The sequence below is a fragment of the Schistosoma haematobium genome, chromosome 1 (genome assembly GCF_000699445.3).
Source record: "Schistosoma haematobium chromosome 1, whole genome shotgun sequence".
Taxonomy (NCBI): Eukaryota; Metazoa; Platyhelminthes; class Trematoda; order Strigeidida; family Schistosomatidae; genus Schistosoma; species Schistosoma haematobium.
This window is the reverse complement of record NC_067196.1, coordinates 1,334,563-1,357,686: the sequence shown is the minus strand read 5'-3', so window position 1 is coordinate 1,357,686 and position 23,124 is coordinate 1,334,563. Positions and strand designations below refer to the sequence as shown.

General features: G+C 34.9%; 1 protein-coding gene across 1 annotated transcript; it reads left to right on the top strand.

The window, feature by feature from the left end:
- The first annotated feature begins 34 nt into the window (after window positions 1-34).
- On the top strand, window positions 35-15,672 carry MS3_00007971 (uncharacterized protein). Its single transcript, XM_012938496.3, has 2 exons — window positions 35-1,051; window positions 15,463-15,672. Exon 1 carries the CDS (start codon window positions 123-125, stop codon window positions 1,026-1,028), a length of 906 nt encoding a protein of 301 aa, XP_012793950.1. The 5' UTR covers window positions 35-122; the 3' UTR covers window positions 1,029-1,051; window positions 15,463-15,672.
- Window positions 15,673-23,124: the final 7,452 nt, after the last annotated feature.

Here is a 23,124-nt window from a genome sequence, read left to right as displayed (position 1 = left end):
ACTCAGTGTAGATTCAAGGTCACATATTATGTTCATAGAAATCAGTCTGAGTGTATTGTCTCAGTTCATATTTACTCAAGTCATTCAAACACATTTGCTAGTAAACTAGTGTTAGCTTGGAAATGCCAACAATGCAAGCTGATTTTGATAGACTTGGAATATTCAAGGAGATGTCTTATGTTACTATACGTGACCAGTATGATAAACAAGACAGTCACCAAACTCGGTCAGCATTCAAAGGTAAACAAATGTATTGTGATGGATTTAAACTCAAGTCCGCAAATACGGATGGTTATTTTGGACCTTTCACGCGAATTTTCACTGGTGATAACAAAATCGATCTGGAAAGACTTATTCGAATCCAAAGAAAGGAGAGCTCAAAGAAAATAAGAGGAAAGGCTTGGGCTCCTCCGAACGGAACCCATCATCTTCTTGGCTTGGGCAGCTCTATAGATACTTTTAGTGGACCCATACCCTACTTTAGACCAATAACGAGGCAGAACAACCAAATGAAATCTCACAAGAAGAATTTTTATACTTCCCCAGCCAAGAAGGGCTGCGGCTCTTACATTGATATCACAATAGGAAAATATCCAAACTACAAGAGTGATCCTTATGATAAAATTAAAAAAGCAAGTGCTAAAGAAAGCTCACCATCTGGAAAACAGTTTTATCTCAACATGCATCCCCAGCAATACTTTGATAAAAATCCTTACCACCAAGTGCGTATTAAACGAAGGCCTTTCACTTCAACTATCAAAAACTCAATACACCCAAGATCTGTATTCAAACCGGCAAGTGCGTCAAAATTAATGGGTGGATGTAAAGATGGTTGTTTCAGCCCTTTCCCTCATTATACCTCAGATCGACCCAAGAAAACTGTCCTGATAAAATATACCAAACCGCCACTCAAAATACCATCCTGTCCGAAAACATATCCTATCACTTCTATTCTAGAATTAAACGTCAAAAGACGCATCAATTCGTCTAACTATAAAAATTTTAAACCATCTGCTATCGACAGCTAGACTATGTTTCAGAGTGCAGTTCTGTAAGTTCGCAGTATTTTTTAAAGTAAATGGTTACCTATTCAATAAAGGTAGACATCACTGACTTGTGTTTCACCCTGTTCCCATAGATTTTCCACGGTATTACTAAGTAATTATTTATTGATTGCTGAGTTCTGAAAAAATGTTTTCATCTTTGTTAAACATTATTGTTTCCTTTATATTAGGCGTGCCATATTTCAGATAGTAATAATAGACAGTGCTTATAACATTTAGTTATGGGTTTGTACCACGGTTTTGACTCCGTGAATGATACAAATTTTGTACGAAATAGAAAAAGTTAATTCCCTTTGAATCTCATACATCATGCTTAGGCTAACCCCTCATTATATAACGGCAGAAATGAAGTCTAGATAAAAAAATCGTTGTTAAAGGTTTACTACATACTTTCGTTTGCGCAGTCGTACAGGAAGCTCAGATGAAAGCACCTTCGCCTACATGGTGAATAATGAGTGAATCGCTCTTTAAATGGGGTAGTTAATGGATGCAGTTGGTTAATTAGAGCATAGGTGACAGGCACTGATAAGGCTAACATTCACAAGGACATACATAAACGTTATTAGAATGGTTAACGATAAGAGACGAATGTAGAAAGGTCGAAAAAGGCGTAAAACTGTTCGAATAACACGCCTAGTTGACACGGATGCTCAGACTACGTATGGATGGTTTATTTTTCCACATTAATTTTATTTATATTATATTCATATAAATACCCATCTAGACTTACTTCGTATAAGCGACTGAAATTCTACATAACAGACAGTGTTTCATTATACTCACTAGCTTATTTATTACTACGCCTGCTTTAGTGTCCAGTTGATTTGACTCCAGTTTGATCGCCTATGCCGGCGTTAAGGAAATATGCATTATACCAACCCTCGTATATAATGATCCACTCAATATGCGTGATAAAATAACGGAATAAAATATGTCAAATACAAAGATAAATTTTGGATATGTATATTTCGTACACTTGCAGACTGGTAAAATCAAACATGCCGAATCGCAATACTACTCATTACAAGAATGAGTATAGATCATAATGGGCAATGCATGATGTAGTAAGGAAACAGACGTTAGATAAAATAATGAGTGATAAACATACATTCAAGAATCATAAGAGTAAGAAACATAAGGACATGAAAATAAGACGTTTATGGAATCAACAGAGTTATTATACATGTAAAAATGACTCAATTGTCACATGCTGTCTGAGTTATTAAGCCTTCTCAAAAGCTGGGATGATTCATGTCAGTGTATTTCGACTAGACACTAAACTGATATCACAAAGATGATTTTATCCCAGTCTTTACGTGTAGTGTTACATCACCTGTTTTAGAGGTATTCGACACCAATATTTGGTCTTATTGGTTCACTTTTCTTTATTTTTTTGTTAGAAGTACGAAGAAATTTTATTCATATTTTAAATACCTGTAATAAACTGTGGATAACCCTAAGAGATATTACTTCAGCAGACTTACTCCGTTTTTGATGGAATCCCTAGAAGCTGCGACACACTGCACATAAAAAGATCCAAATTTCTATCACCGATTTTTTTTACATCACTTCACTACTAGGTTGGTTAGAAGCAAGAGCTTGAATTAATAAACAGATCAGTCAGTCATTCGCAACATAGAAACTAGTAAAAGTGTACACTAGTTCAAGTAATCACATTCACTCGGCGACATAAATTATTAGAGTGAACCTCAGGTCAGTGGATGCATAAAAATTTAAGGCATCACATATATGATTCAAGGGAATATAAATTAGTATAATAAAAAGATTATGAAGGATTCAGACCTCATGATTGAAGGCAAATGTCATCTAGAATTAATAAATGCTAACAAAATTGTTGATTTTATTCCTCCCCAAAAGGTTTATTGCCTTTTGGTGAAAATTATCTCGAGATTTACCCAAAGTTTACATCTGATTCACACAATAATTGTAAAATGCATGTACTTTTCTTTAAGTTAAGACTATTCTTTATGTCATTCAACCCTGAACATTTTACATAGACTTTGTATTCAACATAATTAAATATTGTTTTCTAAAATCTGACTATCATGATTTGAGAAACAATTCCAGTTTCACAAAATGAATATGTTAATTTCCTTTGATATGCATACATTAACTATGTACCACTATTGTCACCATAGTTACACCAGATGTAACTAACAAAATTCCTCAATAATCGTTGTCTATGTTTTATAAAAATCCAAATCATTCGAGAAAGCCTTTAGTATGTAATATTGATTTGTCCTATCGAACAACAGATTTCATCATTAAATGACATTGTTGTAATGATCATTGGAAACCAGAAAAGTATTAGACACTTATCCTGTTTTGGTCTGTTATTATCAGCGAAAGTAAATGCTGTATTCATTATAGTCATATTCGATGACGAACGACAAATGAAATAAATAAGAACTAGAATATAAATATTCTTGAATACATATTCAAGTATTTGTATTAACTACCAATTACGGTAGATATAAACAGTCATATTATAATAGATAGTACTAGCTTAGTGACTAGTTTTTCTTTCTTAAGCACACTTGGTGTTTCGACAGTAAAATAGCTTTAAATCAGATTACATGTTGGATAAATTGATCGAACTATGAGAATTCCTTAAAGACACATAATCCAATAGCAACTACAACAAGAGAGAAGAACCAATCCTATTTCAGTTAGTAAATCATAAGCAAAATAGAAATAATTTAATTTTACCTCTCAATATATCTGTAACGGCTTAAAACAAGACTGATTTGTTAGTATTGTAACTTGAATTGAATGTTGATTGCTGCCACTGATATGATTGCGTTATGACTAATACCTCCTAATTATTGAGATGAAACAAGACTCCGATAGCGACAGAATGAGTAAAACAGGACTGTAGAAAATCATTGGATTGTTCACCAACCACAATCAAGAAAGTACAAGTATTTATAAATAACTGTCTTCGCAAGATACTGAACATCCATTGGCCGGATACCATCAGCAATAGCCTTCTGTGGGAGAGAATAAACCAACTTCCAGCTGAAGAAGAAATTAGGAAAAGACGATGGAAATGGATAGGACATACATTACGCAAATCGTCAAACTGCATCACGAGGCAAGCCCTAACTTGGAATCCTGAATGGAAGCGGAAAAGTGGAAGGCCAAAGAACACATTGCGTCGGATAATAGAAGCAGATATGAAAACGATGAATTACAACTGGACGGAGCTAGAAAGGATTGCCCAGGACAGGGTTGGATGGCGAATGCTGGTGAGCGGCCTATGCTCCTTCACGAGGAGTAACAGGCGTAAGTAAGTAAGTAAGTAAGTCATCAACCACTGATCAATAAGACATACTCAATGGTAATACTTATTAGAAGAGGTAGAAGAAGAAGAAAGTGCAGACAACTTAAAATTTTTGGTCACCCAATAGAAATGAACTGGTAGTTAATCAAGAATGTAATAGGTGAACATAATTGACGCAATCAATAAATTAGCTGATTTTATTGAGTTATATAATTCATCATTGAATTATATACTTGTTTTCTTCTTAGCATTTTCCTCTTCAAAAAAACAGTCTGAACCTGAATTTCACTTTGAAAGTTAGTTGTACCTCGATCTTCTTGTGTCGAATCGCATTGATTCTACTATATGTCTTTCCAATATTAGGGTGCCTGTGAGGTAAATAGGATTGGTGATTCGGTATAAATTGTTGACGAACCGTGGAGTTATTGGTTTTCATTTATAATGTGCCAATCAGTATACTGTGTGCTCACGTCAGAGGTGCATACGTTCAGTTAGTTTTTCACCTGATCCTTGCAACTCATCCGACCTTTACATGATACATCATTGACTCCCATTTCTTGACAACTATTTCATGAACCTAGAGACGTATTGTGAACAACTGTTTATTGTGTACCACTTGTTTCTCGGTGTAAATCTAGCAACTGAGTTGGTTGAAAGTTGTTACGTCCTTTGAAGTAAAGCACTAAAATTCATTCTTAACTTCCACCACCTTAAATATTCTATTGTTAAAACTCTTGATTTCGTCTCTGGGTTTCGTTATATAAAGAGGAACTCTTGAGAAATCTCATCTGTCGCTTCTTTTCCATGGACCTTGATAAATGTTCCCTTACATGTATCACTAAACTTATAGATTTATTTTTCTCTTAACAAGATGCATCTAATCCCGTATCAGATTTCAACTTCAAACAACAAACTTCGTCCCTAAAATATTTACTAGTTTTAAAAGTTTTTAGGTATTGGATATAAAACTTTTGATAAAATGAGATGTGTTGATTGCCTCCAAATTGGATAGAGTCAGCTCTCTTCGAAATGCTTCCACATGGCCACGCGTATGCAGCCCCTGTCAGCCCTCTCGTGTGATTGCTGTTGTTTACAAAATTGAGATGACAGAAAGCGAATGTCCGGTGCTTTAACCGGATTGATGGATATAGAGGATCCACCTAGCAGATTAGGAAATCCCTGATTCTAAACTAATGGTGCACATGGAGTGGATCCAGGATTCTAAAGCAACAAATAGCGTATGAGCCTATTGTTGTTCACCGGTTACCATGGAATTGAATCTTCTAACGTTTTTCTACTACCTTGTGGACTAGACCTTTAGGTCAAAAGCTCTGAGTGTGGCCCCCTGAGAAAATCACCCACGTCGATCTGAACACCCGTGCATTATCATAGCTCACATACAAATCAAGTGACTTGTATGATGCATATGCATTCACTACCCCTTTGTACTAATATTTATGTGTTCAACTAAGTAAATAATCAACATATATTGATTTCAATTAAAAAATTGTTAATCAATCAATAAAAATTAAGACAAAAGTTGTAACTATCTGTATCGATGATTGTTCTACAATAAATAAAAGAAATGAGCCTAATAAATCATTATGTTACATAATTGTAAATGGTGTTATGTATCTTCTTATAAGGATATCAACTTATTATTGAATAAATTAGAATTTATTGAGTAGTATAGATAAATACGTTTAAGGATATTTGTATAATATGCGGGTAAACTAAAAACAAACAATAATACTTTAATACATAAGTTCTAGAAATATTTGAAGTTGGCAAAAAAGTCTTTTAAAAAGATACTAGTTTTTCGAGATTCTTATGATAGCTTGTTCTTTCTTCCTCTCTCTCTCTCTCTCTCGATGTATACATATCTATAAAATATTCTAAGCAAAGATGGATAGTGGCTAGTCGTGGAATCTAGGATGTAAGTTTCGTTCTATTTGGAACTCGTCAGTTGGATGATGTACCTACATCTCAGAGTTGATGTTCACTCTGGAACTCAAACCAAATAGTTAAGTGGATAACGGGATGGTTTTTGTAATGAATGGCACTGAGTTCGAGTCCCAAAGTGAACATCAACTCGAAGATGTTGATTCATCATCCAGCTGACGAGTCACAAACAGGACGAAATGTGCATCAAACTGGATCCCATTGCTAGTCACTATCCATCATTTTTTTTAATCATATTTGTGAATTAAGGCAATAAACACAGTATGCACATATGTCAATGAGACTGATCAATTACAGTCCTAAACATCAATGGGAAGTTTTAAGTAAATAATACCAAGTTAATTTATCTACAAAATAGTTTTACAAAATTAATCATCTAACAAATACAAGTCGACCACGTTTGTATTTTTCCCGTTGATCAAAGTTACTCAAAACGTTAATATAATAAGTTTAATAGTAGTCATTATAATTGATATATGAAGTTTAATTGTTTATAATGTACATAAGCATATTCATTATCTGTAGTTCATAGTTCCAATCAATAACAAATCTCATGAGGCGGGATTGTGGATACTTACTGTTGAAGAGTTCCACAACAGAACAAAATAGCTATTCAGTGCTTCCAGGTTTTCCATGATGGTCTAGCTTGATCATGATCTCAATTAATAAAATGATTATAATATCTGCCAAATCCCCCCCCTTCTGATATAAATCATAATTAGCCAATGAAATGTTAAGATGATTTAATTCCTTTAGGTCATACTTTAGACGTATCAGATATTGAATGATTTCGATAAATCAGAACAAAGCAGAATGAATAAATAATATGACATTGTATAAGCTTAATAAATACATAATTCTATAGATAAATGATTATAATACAGTTAATTGTATAATGATATATTGCTCTGTGGATGAGATTACAACGAGATAATAGAAAATGTATTGCCCTACACTTTTGTAAATTTGTCAAGAAATCCCCCTTCGTCAATTGTTATGACAAGTCGTCGTTGATTATTATGATGACTGAGTTACAAATTGTGTTTTATCTAATTGTCACTGATTTATATGTTGGAATCATTTATCATTTATACTTGAATACAAGGAATTACTGCAATTCCTTTAACGTATAAGTAAGAACACAAAGACTGATATAAGTGAAAATTTATTAACCCTAAAACGAAAGTAATGTTGGGAAAAAAAGTCATCTTGACATATCCAAGCCGTTACCAGTGGAGTACAACCAGGTCTGTTGTGAGATATCAGCTCACTGAAGACAATGGTATATGGTGGCGCGACTTCGTGAATTGGTTGAAGTTAGGCATTAACACTGTTGGATGCCGGCTCAGTGGTCTAATGGTTAAGTGCTCGCGCGCGAAGCCAGTAGGTCCTGGGTTCGAGCCCCGTGTGGTGCGGGATCGTGGATGCGCACTGCTGAGGAGTCCCATACTAGAATGAAACGGCCGTCCAGTGCTTCCAGGTTTTCAATGGTGGTCTAGCTTCAACTGACTCATGATTTCAATCTGTGAAAATTTCTAAAAATCTCCACAAACCCCTTCTGATATCCAAAATAGTCTTGAATAACTGTGGATCTCAGTAGATAAATGATTCATGAACTAGTATATAGAATGTCGTTGTATTACCAAGATTATCATGTTGAATGTGCAATATAGATAAAATCTGTTTGTCATAGTTGACAGATATCCTTAAGTATGAATAGTAGTCATGATTATAATAACATGCTTTCAATGGAACAGCTTATCAGAGATATATATAACGGAAAGTTCATTAGTCATTTCCCCTTTTTAAGTCATGAACATTTGGATCTTAGTTATAACATAATATTCCAAGTAGAAAACATTGATTTAATGTAGACTAAAACTTCTAAAACTCCGTCTGTAGCACTCCTAGAGTTACTACCGCTCTCAAGACGTGGAAAAGGAGGATAGTTGAGCATGGGGTCAGCAACCCAATCCCGTAGAAAAAAATCCTCATAAAAAACTGGTGAGCAGCGTATGTTTATCCACAAGGGATAACAGGCCTAAGTAAGTAAGTAGGTAAGAAATTCTAAACAACTTACTAATTAAAAACTGTCATTCGGACAGAGTACATCCAGCTGACAAGTCCCAAATAGGACGAAACGTGCGTCAAACTGGATTCTACTGCTAGCCACTATCCATCGTTGCTCAAAAAGCTTGTGACTTAAGGCTATATCGAGGCAATCCGCACAGGATACCCATATGCCAATTAGAAAGACTGATCAATTACAGTCCTAAATAACAATGGGAAGATTCAAGTAAAAAAACAATACCAAGTGAATGTCATTCAGACAGATTTATCTTCAAATTGTGTATCTTTCAACACTTACGAAGTATGAGAAAGTCGATATTCTTGTTCAAATGATGTGTATATCTTACAATAAACTAATATCGAAGTCATTCCAAGAAGGTTTTAGCCAGCAATCAAAGTGGTTATACATAACTACTATCTCAAGATATATGTACCAGATGATGGGCTAGTGATTAATTCACCACATCACGTGTTCCTGAAGAAGGCCGTCAGTTTTTGTGTGATTTAACATGTTCACATGTATCCTGCTACGGTATATAATGTAGAATACAACCAAAATGTGGATATTATCCTTTCCATTGGATTAAATAAATAAACAGAAGTACATTACATCTATTATGGAAATGTAATTGAATAATTGTATATCGAATGTTTTTCGATTTTCAGGAAAGTTTTCACCAGACTTATCCATGGATTTTACTGGAAAGATTCACTATTTTGGTATCAAGAATTTGTGGAGATTGTATATTTTCATAGATTAAATCATGAACTAACCTCAGCTAGACAACCATAGAAAATATGCAGTAACTCCATGTCCATTTCGTTATAGTATGGGACTCTTCAGCCACGAGCATCGATGACCCTACAACCGGGGATCGAATATAACACCTTCGGTTTCACACACGATTGACCACTGAGCCTCTAAGCATCAGCGTTAATATCTAGCTTCAATTAATTCACAATATTTCCCTACCGTTTATCTACTGGCTGCCATGGTAACTTTCTCGCACTCGACACGCACTGTACTTCATTAGAGGTTAAGAGTTTGCACATGAGACCTAACGTCCTGGGTTGGATTCCCCGTTGTACGGTCGTAGATGCACACTGTCAAATAAACTCAAACTACAATGAAACGGTCATCAAGCGACCATCAAGTTACCAATGGTGGTCTAACTAATTGAAATTGGCCAAGTTTAATTATAAACAAAACATTTTTTTGAAAAAAATACTAGTGAGACTATAATATATAGACGACCTTTAAGCGAAGCTAAATAGGACTTGAGAGTATTTACCTACTAACTTGGACCAAATGTGGGGCATTAAAGCAGTATGGAAAATTGGATCTCCAGTGTTCATCACGAACTGATATATAAATTAAAATGTTAAAACGCCATGAACGAATATCACGCTAAAATTCGACCCCTATTATCTTATAACTGGTTGGTTCATCTATAGTTCCGTTTAAAATACTTTTTAATTATCTGTTACTCCTCGTGGAGTAGCATAAGTCACTCATCAGTTTGACTAGCGTTTTTTTTAAGGAAGTTAGTTTTCTGAGGGATAGATTCGTTAACTCCATACTCAACCCTCCACATTTACCCGAGTTTGGAATCGGAGGTAACTCTAGAAGAGCTACAGGTGGAGTTGCCTGAAATACTAGTCGATTTCATTTTGAGGTGTAAATCTTATATTGAATTCATTATTGTAGTTTCTCAATTTAATCGATTAGGAATGTACTTTTTTTCTATCTGATATAAGTTAAGCAAAATGATGGAAAAATGTTGAGGTTAATTTTCTTTTCTTTACTTAAAACTATTTTGATTTTAGTAACCATAGTAACAAATCATTGGAATTAATGTAAGGTCATTTAAAAGGTTAATTAGTGAGTAAGATAAGTTATAAATTAACTTGGTATTGTTTGGCTTGTATCTTCCCATTGAGGTTTAACACTGCAATTGATCAGTCTGTGATTGGCATATGTGCATACTTTGCGTATGCCTCGATATTACCTTAATTCACAAGTGATTTGTAAGCAATGATGGATAGTGGTTAGCAATGGAATCCAGTTTGATGCACGTTTCGTCCTATTTGAGACTCATCAGCTCAATATACCTGCAAATGATATCAAATGAATTTACATTCACCTCATTGCACAAGCAAGTGGCTATCAGGACTCAGTAGCTGAATAGATAACGTAGTGGCGTTTGAGGTGAACGGTACTGGAGTCGAGTCTCAGAGTGTCCATCAACTCTGAGATGCAGGTACATCATCCAGCTGACGAGTCCTGAATAGGACGAAACGCGCGTCAAACTGGATTCTACTGCTAGCTACTATCCATCATTGCTTACAAAAAGATATTTTTTAATTTAATTTCTTTTTTATTATAAATTAAATACATCATTTTGAACTAGCCATTATAATGATTTGACTGATCTATTGTCGAATGATTAGGAGCCTACACAAGTTAGATGGAAATGGTATAATGAACAGTCCTACCTCGAGGTCAGTATTTAATGTGGATTAGTCCTTCGTTGCATCAAGGTATTATGGATACTTTGAAGATCGTACAATACAAAGGATATCATCACAGAAATATAATATTTTAAGTCGGTACAATCGGAAGTGTGATCATGACATCATAGGCTAGTCCATGACGTACGATTAACCGATGCGTGTTGTTTGTCCTTTGACCTTAAAAGAGATCAATGACCTGTTCGATATTTACTGACCCAGAGGCCGAATGATTTGGCTATGGTTCAGTGAAATTTCACTGACCCTACGAATATTTTATGATGAAAAATCTCTGGATGTGTAGAAATTTATGATTCCCAGTATTTTTGTATTGTAATGGCAGAACGTAACTTCATTCAATCAAAATTTGTATTCTACATTACATTATATTATACAGAATAGTCAACAGCATGATTGCAATCAACAGAGAATGTATGATTTCTTCCATGGGTAATATAGTTCATTTCATTGTTACTTAATCATTAGTAGTAGTAGTAGTAGTAGTAGTAGTAGTAGTAGTAGTAGTAGTAGTAGTAGTAGTAGTAGTAGTGGTAGTAGTAGTAGTAGTAGTAGTAGTAGTAGTAGTAGTAGTAGTAGTAGTAGTAGTAGTAGTAGTAGTAGTAGTAGTAGTAGTGTGTGGTAGTAGTAGTAGTAGTAGTAGTAGTAGTAGTAGTAGTAGTAGTAGTAGTAGTAGTAGTAGTAGTAGTAGTAGTAGTAGTAGTAGTAGTAGTAGTAGTGGTAGGTAGTAGTAGTAGTAGTAGTAGTAGTAGTAGTAGTAGTAGTAGTAGTAGTAGTAGTAGTAGTAGTAGTAGTAGTAATAGTGTCTTATAATGACCGATCAACCGAGATGGGTCATTGTATATAGACTTACAGGTTTGTTTCTCGATGACTTTCCACATTTTTCTAATCAATCAAGACTCTTATTACATTCTAGATGTAGTGATTGAGAACTAAGGTGAGAACAACCGCTTACATTTGTTACTTGATTACTTGGTGAAATCGAATTATCATAGTCCGATACTACATTTGCAAAATTTTCATTAATTACTTTCTGTTCCCGTTCTTCTCTCCTCGATATTCTCAACTCTCTACTGTCAGACATTCTATACCTGATTAACGGTATATACTACCTATATATATACTTATATATACTGCTTATAAGTAGTAAACACCACACATCATCATTATTTGATTGATTCTTCTTTAAAATATTCAATGTATATTCTATTACAAGAAAGTATAAATCATGAAAAAACATGATTAAACAGATCAAGAAATTCACAGGTTTTCTGATTTGTATACAAACCAAAATACCATTCACTTGATCTTTGTTCATTGACTGGTTTTCATTTGTGATTTCATTTCTAAAGTATTCAAATGCATAGAATAACATTCATCAATGGATGTACTTACAATTCAGTTAACCAAACAACATGGTATATGATTAAGAAACAATCAAGAAGAATAGACAGTAATGAAAGTTAGTTGTTTCCAATGTTATCTGGGTAATTTACAATATACTAGTGTACAGAAGGAAGTCCTGATGCGGATGATCAATCTGTCCGTAAAGTATGAAAATCAAAGAATAAATATTTCATTTGCACATCTTCTATCAGTTGTCTTTTACATTCTTTATGATTCTTTCAATTTCTTTCTGGTCTTTTTTAGTTCAATCTTCTTTTGACAAGTATTCCACTTTTGATTAGTGTTACATACTACTTACATCTGTTAATATAAGTAGCATATACTACACTATTAATAATTGAATTCAAAAAAACTCTTTTCATATTCCCTTTTCAAATTATTCATTTAGTAAATTGTAATGATAGTGATACAGTTAGAATTTGTAGTAGGACACAATAGTTTAGTGGGTTTATTGGTTTCATGGTACTTTGTACAAGAAAGAGATCTGAAGTAATTACATCTAATAGATTTCAATTCATAATAAAAAAATATGTGTCTGGAATATTCAGGGATCATCAGTAATTTCGACAACAAAACATTTATCATTCACTTAATTGTGTTTTACTTGTATCTTTGCATTGTTATTTCGGACTTCAATTGATGAGTCTCTTGTTAGCATATAGTACATTCTGGATCCCACGGTTAGCCACTATCCATTTGTTTGCTTAAAAACATTTACCAGTTACTAGTTTTCAGATGAATAGATTTTATGAACGTTTCAGAAGCCTTTAGGGCTCTTACAACAGAGGTGATTGTAGCGTACAGTCGTTTTTCAAAACACTTTACTACACGCTGACCATAGTACAGAAAAATATCTTTCTCTGTTTCGAATATTTACAGCCTTAATCAACATGTATTGAAACTGAAATTCACTAGGAAGCTTCCTTTTTTCAGAATCACTCAACATTAAACATGTCATGTATAGAATAAGAATGAATTTCCTTGTGGAATTTCGATTCAATCCAGTAATATGCTTTCTCACTTTCTGACTACACACCTCTTCTGATGTCTTCATTTTTTATGTGTTACGTTACACTACTTATTGATAGTCAGTAGTTTGAGTTATTATGCATTATTTCAATGGGTTTCATGTGGAATTGTATTGTTGTCATTTGATTGTTCATTGAATGGTAATCAATATCATGTGTGTCAAGTCCTTCTTTGTGTCTGTCGAATGCTATCGACCAGATCCAGGGTTTTCTGATGACTACTTTCAACTACCATTCTATTTCAACAGAGATGTATTGTGTTGTTAGATCTTAGAAAACTACTTATCTTGTCATTTTGTACTATTATTTCAATAGTTTAGTTCATTTTTCCTGTTTATAATAGTATTTGTCTATCCCTTACTTCTTTTGTGTTTCTTATGTGGTGTAGACTTTGATATATTAGGCTGTGTATTGTTCGCTGATTTACAGTACACATTATAATTTAATGCTTGTTTGCTAATTTAAAGGACAAACCTTTTTAGACCATACTGTATCAACATAATAAACACTTGGAAGCTTCATAACCCACAGTCTATAAATTCATAATATCTATGTTATTTATCATAAACAGGTTGAACAATCTTAGTCCTGACAATATAGTCTACCGAAGTATTGATTGAGATGTATCACTAAATCACTTGCCTAATTTCTGTTCCTTTAGCTCAACTTGTGATAAATAATGAATGTTTAAGGTCACATATATTAAAATCCATGAGTTTTTTATAAGCTTGTTCAACAAGCTATCCAAATGAGAAAACCTGTGAAATGATTAGAAAGCTATAAACCCTAAGCTCTTCTATAAGTATACTCAACAAGCTGTTTAAATGCGAAAAACTGTGGAATTTGTAGAACCTACTAATTGAATACATAAATCTCTGATGTATTATTTATTTATTATTATAAGCTTTATTCAATATTATATTATTGGTACAATATAGAATTCTCAGCGCAAAGTATTTCAACAAGTTTCCGTTTCTTTCTTTTTGATCGGTCCTCGCGATAAATACTGAGTGATCGCCAGCTAGATGTTAACAGTTCAGTAAATGAACATCTGAATAATGTACATTCTTTTCGTTGTATATTGCCAGCAACAATATTCTCTCTTTTTGAGCTTTTTGTAACTTTGACAACGAAAGGTTGTACACTTTTCAGAAACGCAGCAGAATAGGTTGTGCGATTAATAGACATAATGATACATTAAAACAAACAAAAATAGATAACTTGTTGAAATATCTAGATGACAGGAACAGGTAGCCCAGATGCTCAAGCAGGCCGCTTGTTCTTTTAGAATAATCAAGTTGATGAGTGCCATAAACTTGAATAAGATTATAGTCGACTTCGTCAAGTAGTTTTTAAATGTTTTTTTTTATTAATGACCTACTGTTTGACATTGAGAAGTTATGTTAATATAAGTAATGTGATGTGACTAAACTGACCAACCCTATGAAAAAGTCAAGTTCTATTGTCAAATATTTTTACATCTCGTTGTGATTACGATACTGGTCTAAGAAATCCCATTCAACATTGATTCATTTTTTTATCAGTTCAATTCTGTTCAGATAATTTTTATTAATTCTCTAGATCGTGCCTAGTGTGTTAAGAACAATCTGATGTCTTGGTTATGGAACCCTATAACTAAGTCGGTTATTAGCTTTCCATTTGACTGGTCTTCCCGGTCTCCCACATTATTCGGACGTTCCATGTATCTATAAAAATTGTTGCTCTGGTTGTTAGGAGGGGCACCAGCCGCGTGGCTTCTAAAGGAACTCCGCTTACACCACGAGGCGTCATACTTCTTCTAAATGAAGACCTTCTAAATCCCAGGGCAGAGTTTACATGATTTTAATTATTTTTTCTGGTTAGCGTTTTTTTAGCGAGTTAGTTTTCTACAGGATGGTGTCGCGAAACTCATGCCCAACCATCCTCGTTTACCCGAGCTTGATACTAGCAGTAATTCTAGAAGAGCTACAGGCGGAGTTGTTATCAGCTTAGTATTCTTAAATCTAAGTTCATAAATTCGATAAACCTAATTTTTACTTTTTTTTATTTAAAATTTTAACTACTCATTAGTAACAAAATAAATTAACTTTAATTTTAGATCGATTTCAATGGATCATAACTGAAATTTAAAAGTATTTGAAGATGGTACAATATTTGAAATACCATTGATTGCAATCATTACAAATGACTTGTTTCCTCCATATATACATATTCAACTATTTAAAGACCAATGGATGGAAAACTTGTATAAACACATTCAAAGTAGTTACGAATCTGTTGCATAAATTACTGGTGTCTTTTTTTTAAATAATTTTTTTTAGTTAGAACTGTACTGTTGAAATCCAACTAGTAAGATATCTGAGTGAATGTTGTGTGATTACCAGATCGTGCAATAATGAATTAAAATCCAAGTATCTAATAAGTACATGATTATTTTGATAGTTGAGATCATGAGTCAACTGAAGCCAGACCATCATGGAAAACCTGGAAGTAAAATTTGTAAGTATTCCATAGGTTGTTACTAAAAAGCTTAGATATAATCTAATGTTATAAAAGGTGATCATATTTAGTTGAAAGTAAGCACTTAGACTTAGACTTCTAGCAAGTTGGATATCGTCAACAATGCGTATCTCAATTTAAGTCAACCAGTCTCAGAGTTTGAGACTTTATTACTAAAGTATTCAGGCTGCAAACGACTTAAGTCCCAACGATATCAGATTTTGCAATTCTTTGTGCTGATCGAATTCTGTCGACCAAGTTGTACTGTTGATACTAGTCTAAGTGAATCGATCTACAAGGACTAGAAAAACTGCGTTATTACTGAAACCATAATAATCAACTGATGTTCTACAAACGTTTCTTTCCTCTAAGAGTATTTTAGTAACTTACATGCTCGATTACTTATTTACTTACTTTCTTACTAATCTAACTGATTACTTACTTACTTACTTACCTACATACTGAGCTCTTCTTTCGGGTTGCTAATAAGTGCTGTTCATTCCTTTGACATTTGCATCCAACTCCCAGTGCCATATTCCCTTTGGTCTGCTTCTTCTCCGTTCGCTTTGAGAAATATGGTCTAAAGCTTGCTTCTTGATGGTGATAGATGATTTCCGCAATATGTTTCCTATTATTCTTTTGGGTGTTCTCATAATTTCCTCTCCAGAAAGAGGCTGGTTTCTCCCCTACAAATGAAGGTTATTAATAATGATGACTGCTGAGTGGATCTGAAGTGTCTTGAATATACATCCCATTATAAAATTCTCTACTTTATCGGTGATGATTGTCATGTTTCACCAAGTTTCATTTTCGTGCAATAAAGTTGTTTTAATATATGTGTTTAATAAGCGTACCTTCAGTGTTGCCTGACAGTTGTTCTGATTCGGAAATGTTCACCAAATCCTTACGTTTACAACTGCATCAGCTCCACCTTGTTCACTAACTATTCTCCTCAGGTATATGAAAGATTTCACATCATCCAGAGTTCTTCAATCAAATGCGATTGTATTGGGGTTTTCTGTGTTGTATTTAAGTATATCGCTTCTTCCCTTGTGTATGTTGAGGCTTAGTGATGCAGAGGCTGCTGCTACACTAGTTATCTTAATCTGACTTTTTTAGTGTGTAGGGACTAGAAGATCATGGTTGTCTGTGAAGTCCGAATAGTCTAGTTGCATACAAACTGTTCACTGTATCCCGTGCTTTCCCTCGAGGTCTTCATTATCTAATCAACAACCGGAGGATAAAGAAAGTGGGAGAATAAGCTGTCTTGTCTGGCACTGGTCGTCACTTGGAATGCATCTGTCAGCTGTCCTGCATGCACGACTTTGCACTGTAGTCCATCGTATGAATTCCATATGATGTTGACGATCTTCTTAGGTATATCACAGTATTGACGAATGTCCCATAAAGTTCTCCTATTCACACCGTCAAGTGCTTTCTCATAATCAAGAAAACTGATGTTCAGTGACGAGTTCCATTCAATTAGTTTTCTGACAGTGATTGCTATTCAATTATTAGAAAATTCAGCTGGTTGATCTTGATCATGGACAGTTGGCAAATCTTTCCTTTAGTTCACATCACTTGAAGAATCTGTCTACCACTGATATTAGTGATGTACCTATAGTTCTCACAATTTCTAAACTCTTATAGTGACCCACTGATCTGATTTCATTTTGAACGAACAGTGATGTTAAAAAAGTATAGGGGCCACCAACCCTCGTATATAATCACCAACGTAATTCGTGTTAAGAATAACCAAATATATCAAGTAGAAAAATGGGTTTGGACATATATTTTACATTTTCTTGATTCAAACAGTCAGTGAGGCGAAGCACAGAGGCAAAACATAGAAGGCAAGTGTGCCAAGAACACTTGATGAAGCATAACTCAGTATCTATATCCTAAAATAAATGAGCTGAAAACGTATGATGAGTAGGGTAAGCGATACACACGCAATCTCACAAAAACGATTTAGATTAGCGAGAGAATAATTTACAAGGTCGAAATGTGTGATTCAAGATGAACAAACAAACTGGTCTATCCGGAAAATGGAATAAACCGTCTGAGTTTTGCATAGTGCTTGCTAAGTCTGTTTTACGTTCCCTATTCTTATTCACTTCCATGCGACTCTTTCGTGTATTTTTTATAATACTAATTAGTATTCCGTAAATAGTTGTATTCCTAACAATTACTAAGCTTATATTGTAACGCAAGTTATCGTGTGGTTTTCTGAAATATTTGCATATACTCATAACATTTGTTTTATTCATAATTATAATCACTTTATCTCAATAAATGTAGCAGTTATTAGCGATGTTGTGTAATCATTTATCCCTTGTTTAAACGCAACGGTTTCCATATTGCTTGCTCTTAGTTTCCAAGTTGGCTTGTTTATAAACCGTTGTCAAGTTCAGGTACAGCCAATGGCTGTCATGTTGCACTATATAAGCTTTTGTATATCAGACAAAAAGACGCAGCAAACGCCACAAACTCCTCACAATCTGAGATTTGTAGCTAATTTTTGAATATTATTCAATAAAGAACCACTAGTTCAGAAAAATCGTTGCTTTATGAAACTTTGATTTTGCATGTATCTCAGTTGGGTGATTTGGACGTTTCGAGAGACTTAACACTGCTAAACACTACAACCTCGATGAGTTATCGCTCTTTCCAGTCTTTTGGCACCTGTTTATCCTTCTTATGTCGTTCTGAAGAAAATTCGGAGCGATTTTTTAGCCTCTTCATGTCTGGTTTTAGTACATTTTCTGTCTCATATCTTTGCTGATGTTTCCGACTGTTGCCGAGGTATAATTTATGAAGCCTTTGTGTGCTGCTGCAATGTCTGGTATGTTCAGTTACGCTAATCTAGTCAAGAGCTTATCGAAAAGGTTCTACTCAACTGTTCTGTTACTCTTGAACATCAGTGATCGGCTCCTTTATTTTTGCCTTGTCACTCTGAACTGCTTCACTTTCCTCAATATGTCATGATTGTTTGATATTTCCTTCTCTTGAAGCTTTGTGTGGTGTCATGACTATGTTTTCATACTCCCATTTATTGGCTTAATGCTTCTCTTCTCTTGATTGTTTCCCTTTGTGAATTCAGCTTGTGCATTGGCTTTCGCTGCTCTTGTTTGACTGTTGGTACTTACTGTCCTATTGTTTTTACATTTGTAGTGACTCACGTTTATCACGAGAACACGACTGGTTTAATAAAAACAATTATTATTATAACCAACTGTACCAGTGTTTGTTTTAATGTGCTTTTGTTTAACTGTGCTAATTGTAGCCATTTTGTGCTTCCATTACCTTCCATCATTGTTCCGCGGTTTTTGGTACTGTTCGCACGTACTCCTGTCTTCTGCTTTCGCTTGTACCTCTTCTTGGCACGATCTCGGTATTCGTTCAATACCACGAGATCGCCAACGAAATAAATCTGGTTACATTCTTCTCTTTCGCTTACACTTCGATTGTAACTTCGCGCGAATTCGGTTACGTTCTGTAACTAAGCTTGTATTCTGGCACGATCTCGGTATCCTTTCGATGCCACGAGATCGCCAGCGAATACATCTCGATTTGGTCTATTAATTGCCTTCTGATATTTGGCTTCTCGGGGATTTTATGGATCTATTTGGTTACGTCCAACCCTCGCCTTCTGATTTATCTGGCACGTGTTTCCTGGTAGCGGTGTTCACAGTTAATCTCAACTCGACGCCACGCTACACATTCTTGAATCCTGAACACGTGTACCAAGAGTGATCCATTCTTTATAATGGTGTTTCTTGCCGCTCAGCACCACCTGGCACAATTACGTGAGTGCTCCTTTGACTGCTTTACAGTAGTTTCCTCCTCATTCAGTATATTTTGTAAGGCCTGGAACCTTTTGCCGAGACCTATATTTAGGTAGTTAAGTTTGTCAGTATATCGAAGGGGCACTGTGATGAACATTTATAATTCTATTTCTCCAGTTGCCCAGTGCTTTTTTAGCTTTAGTTCCATTTAAACCAAGCTTATTTCTAACACCTTACATCGACCTTCTGGTTCTCTATAACTTGATCCGGTGAAATCTACATAAATTTATGTATATGTTTGGGGAGACACATAGTACCACCTATAACCATGTTCTGGAGAGACACAAATTTTTAACTCTCTCGATATTCTCGATCATGTCGTCCATTCATATCTTCCAGTGTTGTCCATCCTGACTATGCTTTTTAGGTTTCCCACCAGAGCCATCAGATCTTTTCTCATCCATTCTTCTTGGGCTGACTACAAATTCTTACAAAACTGATATTCATCATCCTCTCTGGGTACTGTTTGTAGGTGCTTAGCACAGTAATAATTATTGTGAATAGATCCCTCTTTGTCTTAAAGGATGCTTTGATGGTTCTTGTGGCATGATTTTCTTATCTAATTATCAGCTTTTGTTCTCCTTCAGAAAGGATTATTGCGACTCCCTTTGTGTGAGCGTATTTTCTTCTTCGAGAAATAATCTAATCATCATTTTTCTAAAGGGAATTTAAAATGTTCTACTATCAACTTGTCAAATGCTCGAACGTATTCCACAACGTAAGAACCTTTAAGTGGCCCCGAAGTAGCTTTCTCGTCAAAGATTAACATACATTAGGTGACCTGCTTGAATATCTGTGCTACCTATTTGTATTATCTAGATATTTCAGCAACTCATGTTTTTTTGCTTGTTTTATCATATTATCATATCTATTAATCGTGTAACTTATTAACGTACGTTTATGAAGCGTTTATGACATAATAGTATTAGTGATAATGGGATAGGTGAATCAGTTAAGGAGAATACAATCTGAAAGAGATTTTTCAATCAATGTATTTCCTTTCACTTACAACAGGATCGACATTGGCTTCTATTTTGAACCATGTCTAATAACATCTCTAGACACTGTTTCCTCATCCCTAGGATCCCAAACAGGAAGTCATTAAAAACCATCAAAATCCATACCGGTACATACTTCGCTCATACCATGACGCCATGTCATACACTTTCCACCTCTCCGCCTTTTTAACCACTCTCAGAGTTCATAAATAATATACGATGTGGAATTCACTGGGACAACATTCGCAGTACATGTACAAGTCACCAAAATCGAAGTTTCAAGATGGTGGCATTAATTGAATTACCGTCGCTGTGCCCCAATCCATGTTACTAACATTGTGTAGTCACTGGATGTTGGCAATATTTCGGAAACAACGGTGATCATCGGAATTAGATGGAGGTAGCGATACTATAGCATAGCATCAGCATACTGACCTGTAAACAAGTAAACTGCAAAATATCTGGCTGAAATGCACAGTATAACCTTAATCGGGAGTTTGATGACATAATTTAGAATAGATCATAATGCCGCAGATCCATTCACTCTTTATCTTTTTATAAGTCTTTAGTCCCAACATTTTCGTCTCAAAATCATCATTTCTATATAAAACATACTCTCTTATGTTTAATCGCTCTCACTAGGATTACTGTTGTTTCGACTAGATTGCCATACATTTATCAGGTTTGATATCATGATACTGAGCTTCCGCTCTAAGTTGTTTACGATTACCTGATTACCAAATGTACTCGTCACTATCTAATCTCTTTTATTGAACCTAGTTATGATGATAATTATTCACTGTTACAATAAATCATAATGATCAACCTAATTTACTCTATTAAATGAAATTTTTACAGATTGAAATCATGAGTCAGTTGAAGCTAGACCGCCATAGAAAACCTGGGAGCACTGGACGGCCGTTTCGTCCTAGTATGGGACTCCTCAGCACTGAGCATCCACGATCCCGCACCCCGCGGGATCTGAACCCAGGCCCTACTGGCTTCGCGCGTGAGCACTTAACCATCAGACCACTGAGCCAGTATCCAACGGTGTTAATGTCTAACTTCAACCAATCCACGAAGTTGCTCCATTACATAACATTTCTTCAGTGAGATAATATCTCACAACAGACCTGGTTGAACTCCACTGGTAACGGCTGTCCACTGGAACTACAGGAGTATCACTTGACTCAGTCACTAGTGAACAGATGATGATTATCAGAAGGGGTTTGTGGAAATTTTTTAGAAATTTTCCTAGATTGAAATCATGAGTCAGTTGAAGCTAGACCACCATTGAAAACCTGGAAGCACTGGACGGCCGTTTCGTCCTAGTATGGGACTGCTCATCAGTGAGCATCCACGATGAAACTGAACGTTTTGTTCTATAAAATATATGCAATACTCTGATCTATTAACATCACCCATTCAACTACATAATGGAACAATTATTTACACAGAGTTTTCATAACGAATTAGTCATAGTCAGTCAATTAGTCAGCTACTACGTAGAATCAGGCACATATATACATCGGTCAAAGTTGCCGCATCTCATTAGCATACCAAATTCATAGAAGTAGTTAATTCAATGGTAGTAATATATAAAAGACTGCAGATAAGGATATAGTACATGAAGAAAGGATTAGCTCATAGAAAGAAAGATATATAGCAAATTCAACTTGAGGGTTTAAGGGAAGACAGTGTGTATACACCGACACCATCGTGATCGATTCTGAGCCATAGATCACCCAAAGTCTCCAACCATCGGTTACGATAGTCAAAAGTTGAAATCATTCACTTATACAAACAACCATCATTTTGTAGCCCAATTTTACTGTTTCTCATGATAAAATAGATGTTGTTAACAGTTTATTACAAGGAAATATCATTGACATTACTTGAGAAAGTAGGATAAATTAAGCACCAGAAAAAAAAGGAGTATTTAACTAATTAATTTTAATAAATAAGATGAAATGAAACAATCATACCTGTAATACAAATTTTGTATCGAAATAACGCTTAGCAACATTTGGTTGGAAATTCGGAGATTCAATGAAACGAAGTAGGAATTCATATACCAACTGGTAACAGTGAACCAAAAAAATTATAGAAATAAAAACACATTAATTTAATAAAAGAACACAAAACATAAAAGTAAGGTCAATCATATACTGACAATCTCTCCGCCTTTTCCAACCACTCTCAGAGTCTGCAAATAATATATGGTATGGAATTCACTGGGACAACATTCGTAGTACATGTCCAAGTCACCAAAATCGAAGTTTCAAGATGGTGGCATTAATTGAATTACCGTCGCTGTGCCCCAATCCACAATACTAACATTGTGTAGTCACTGGATGTTGGCAATCTTTCGGAAGCAACGGTGATCATAAACAGAGTCACTTTGAATCTTCAACT

Excerpts from the sequence above, each read along its gene's own strand:
- MS3_00007971 (XM_012938496.3), top strand. The coding sequence starts at position 123 with ATGCCAACAATGCAAGCTGATTTTGATAGACTTGGAATATTCAAGGAG.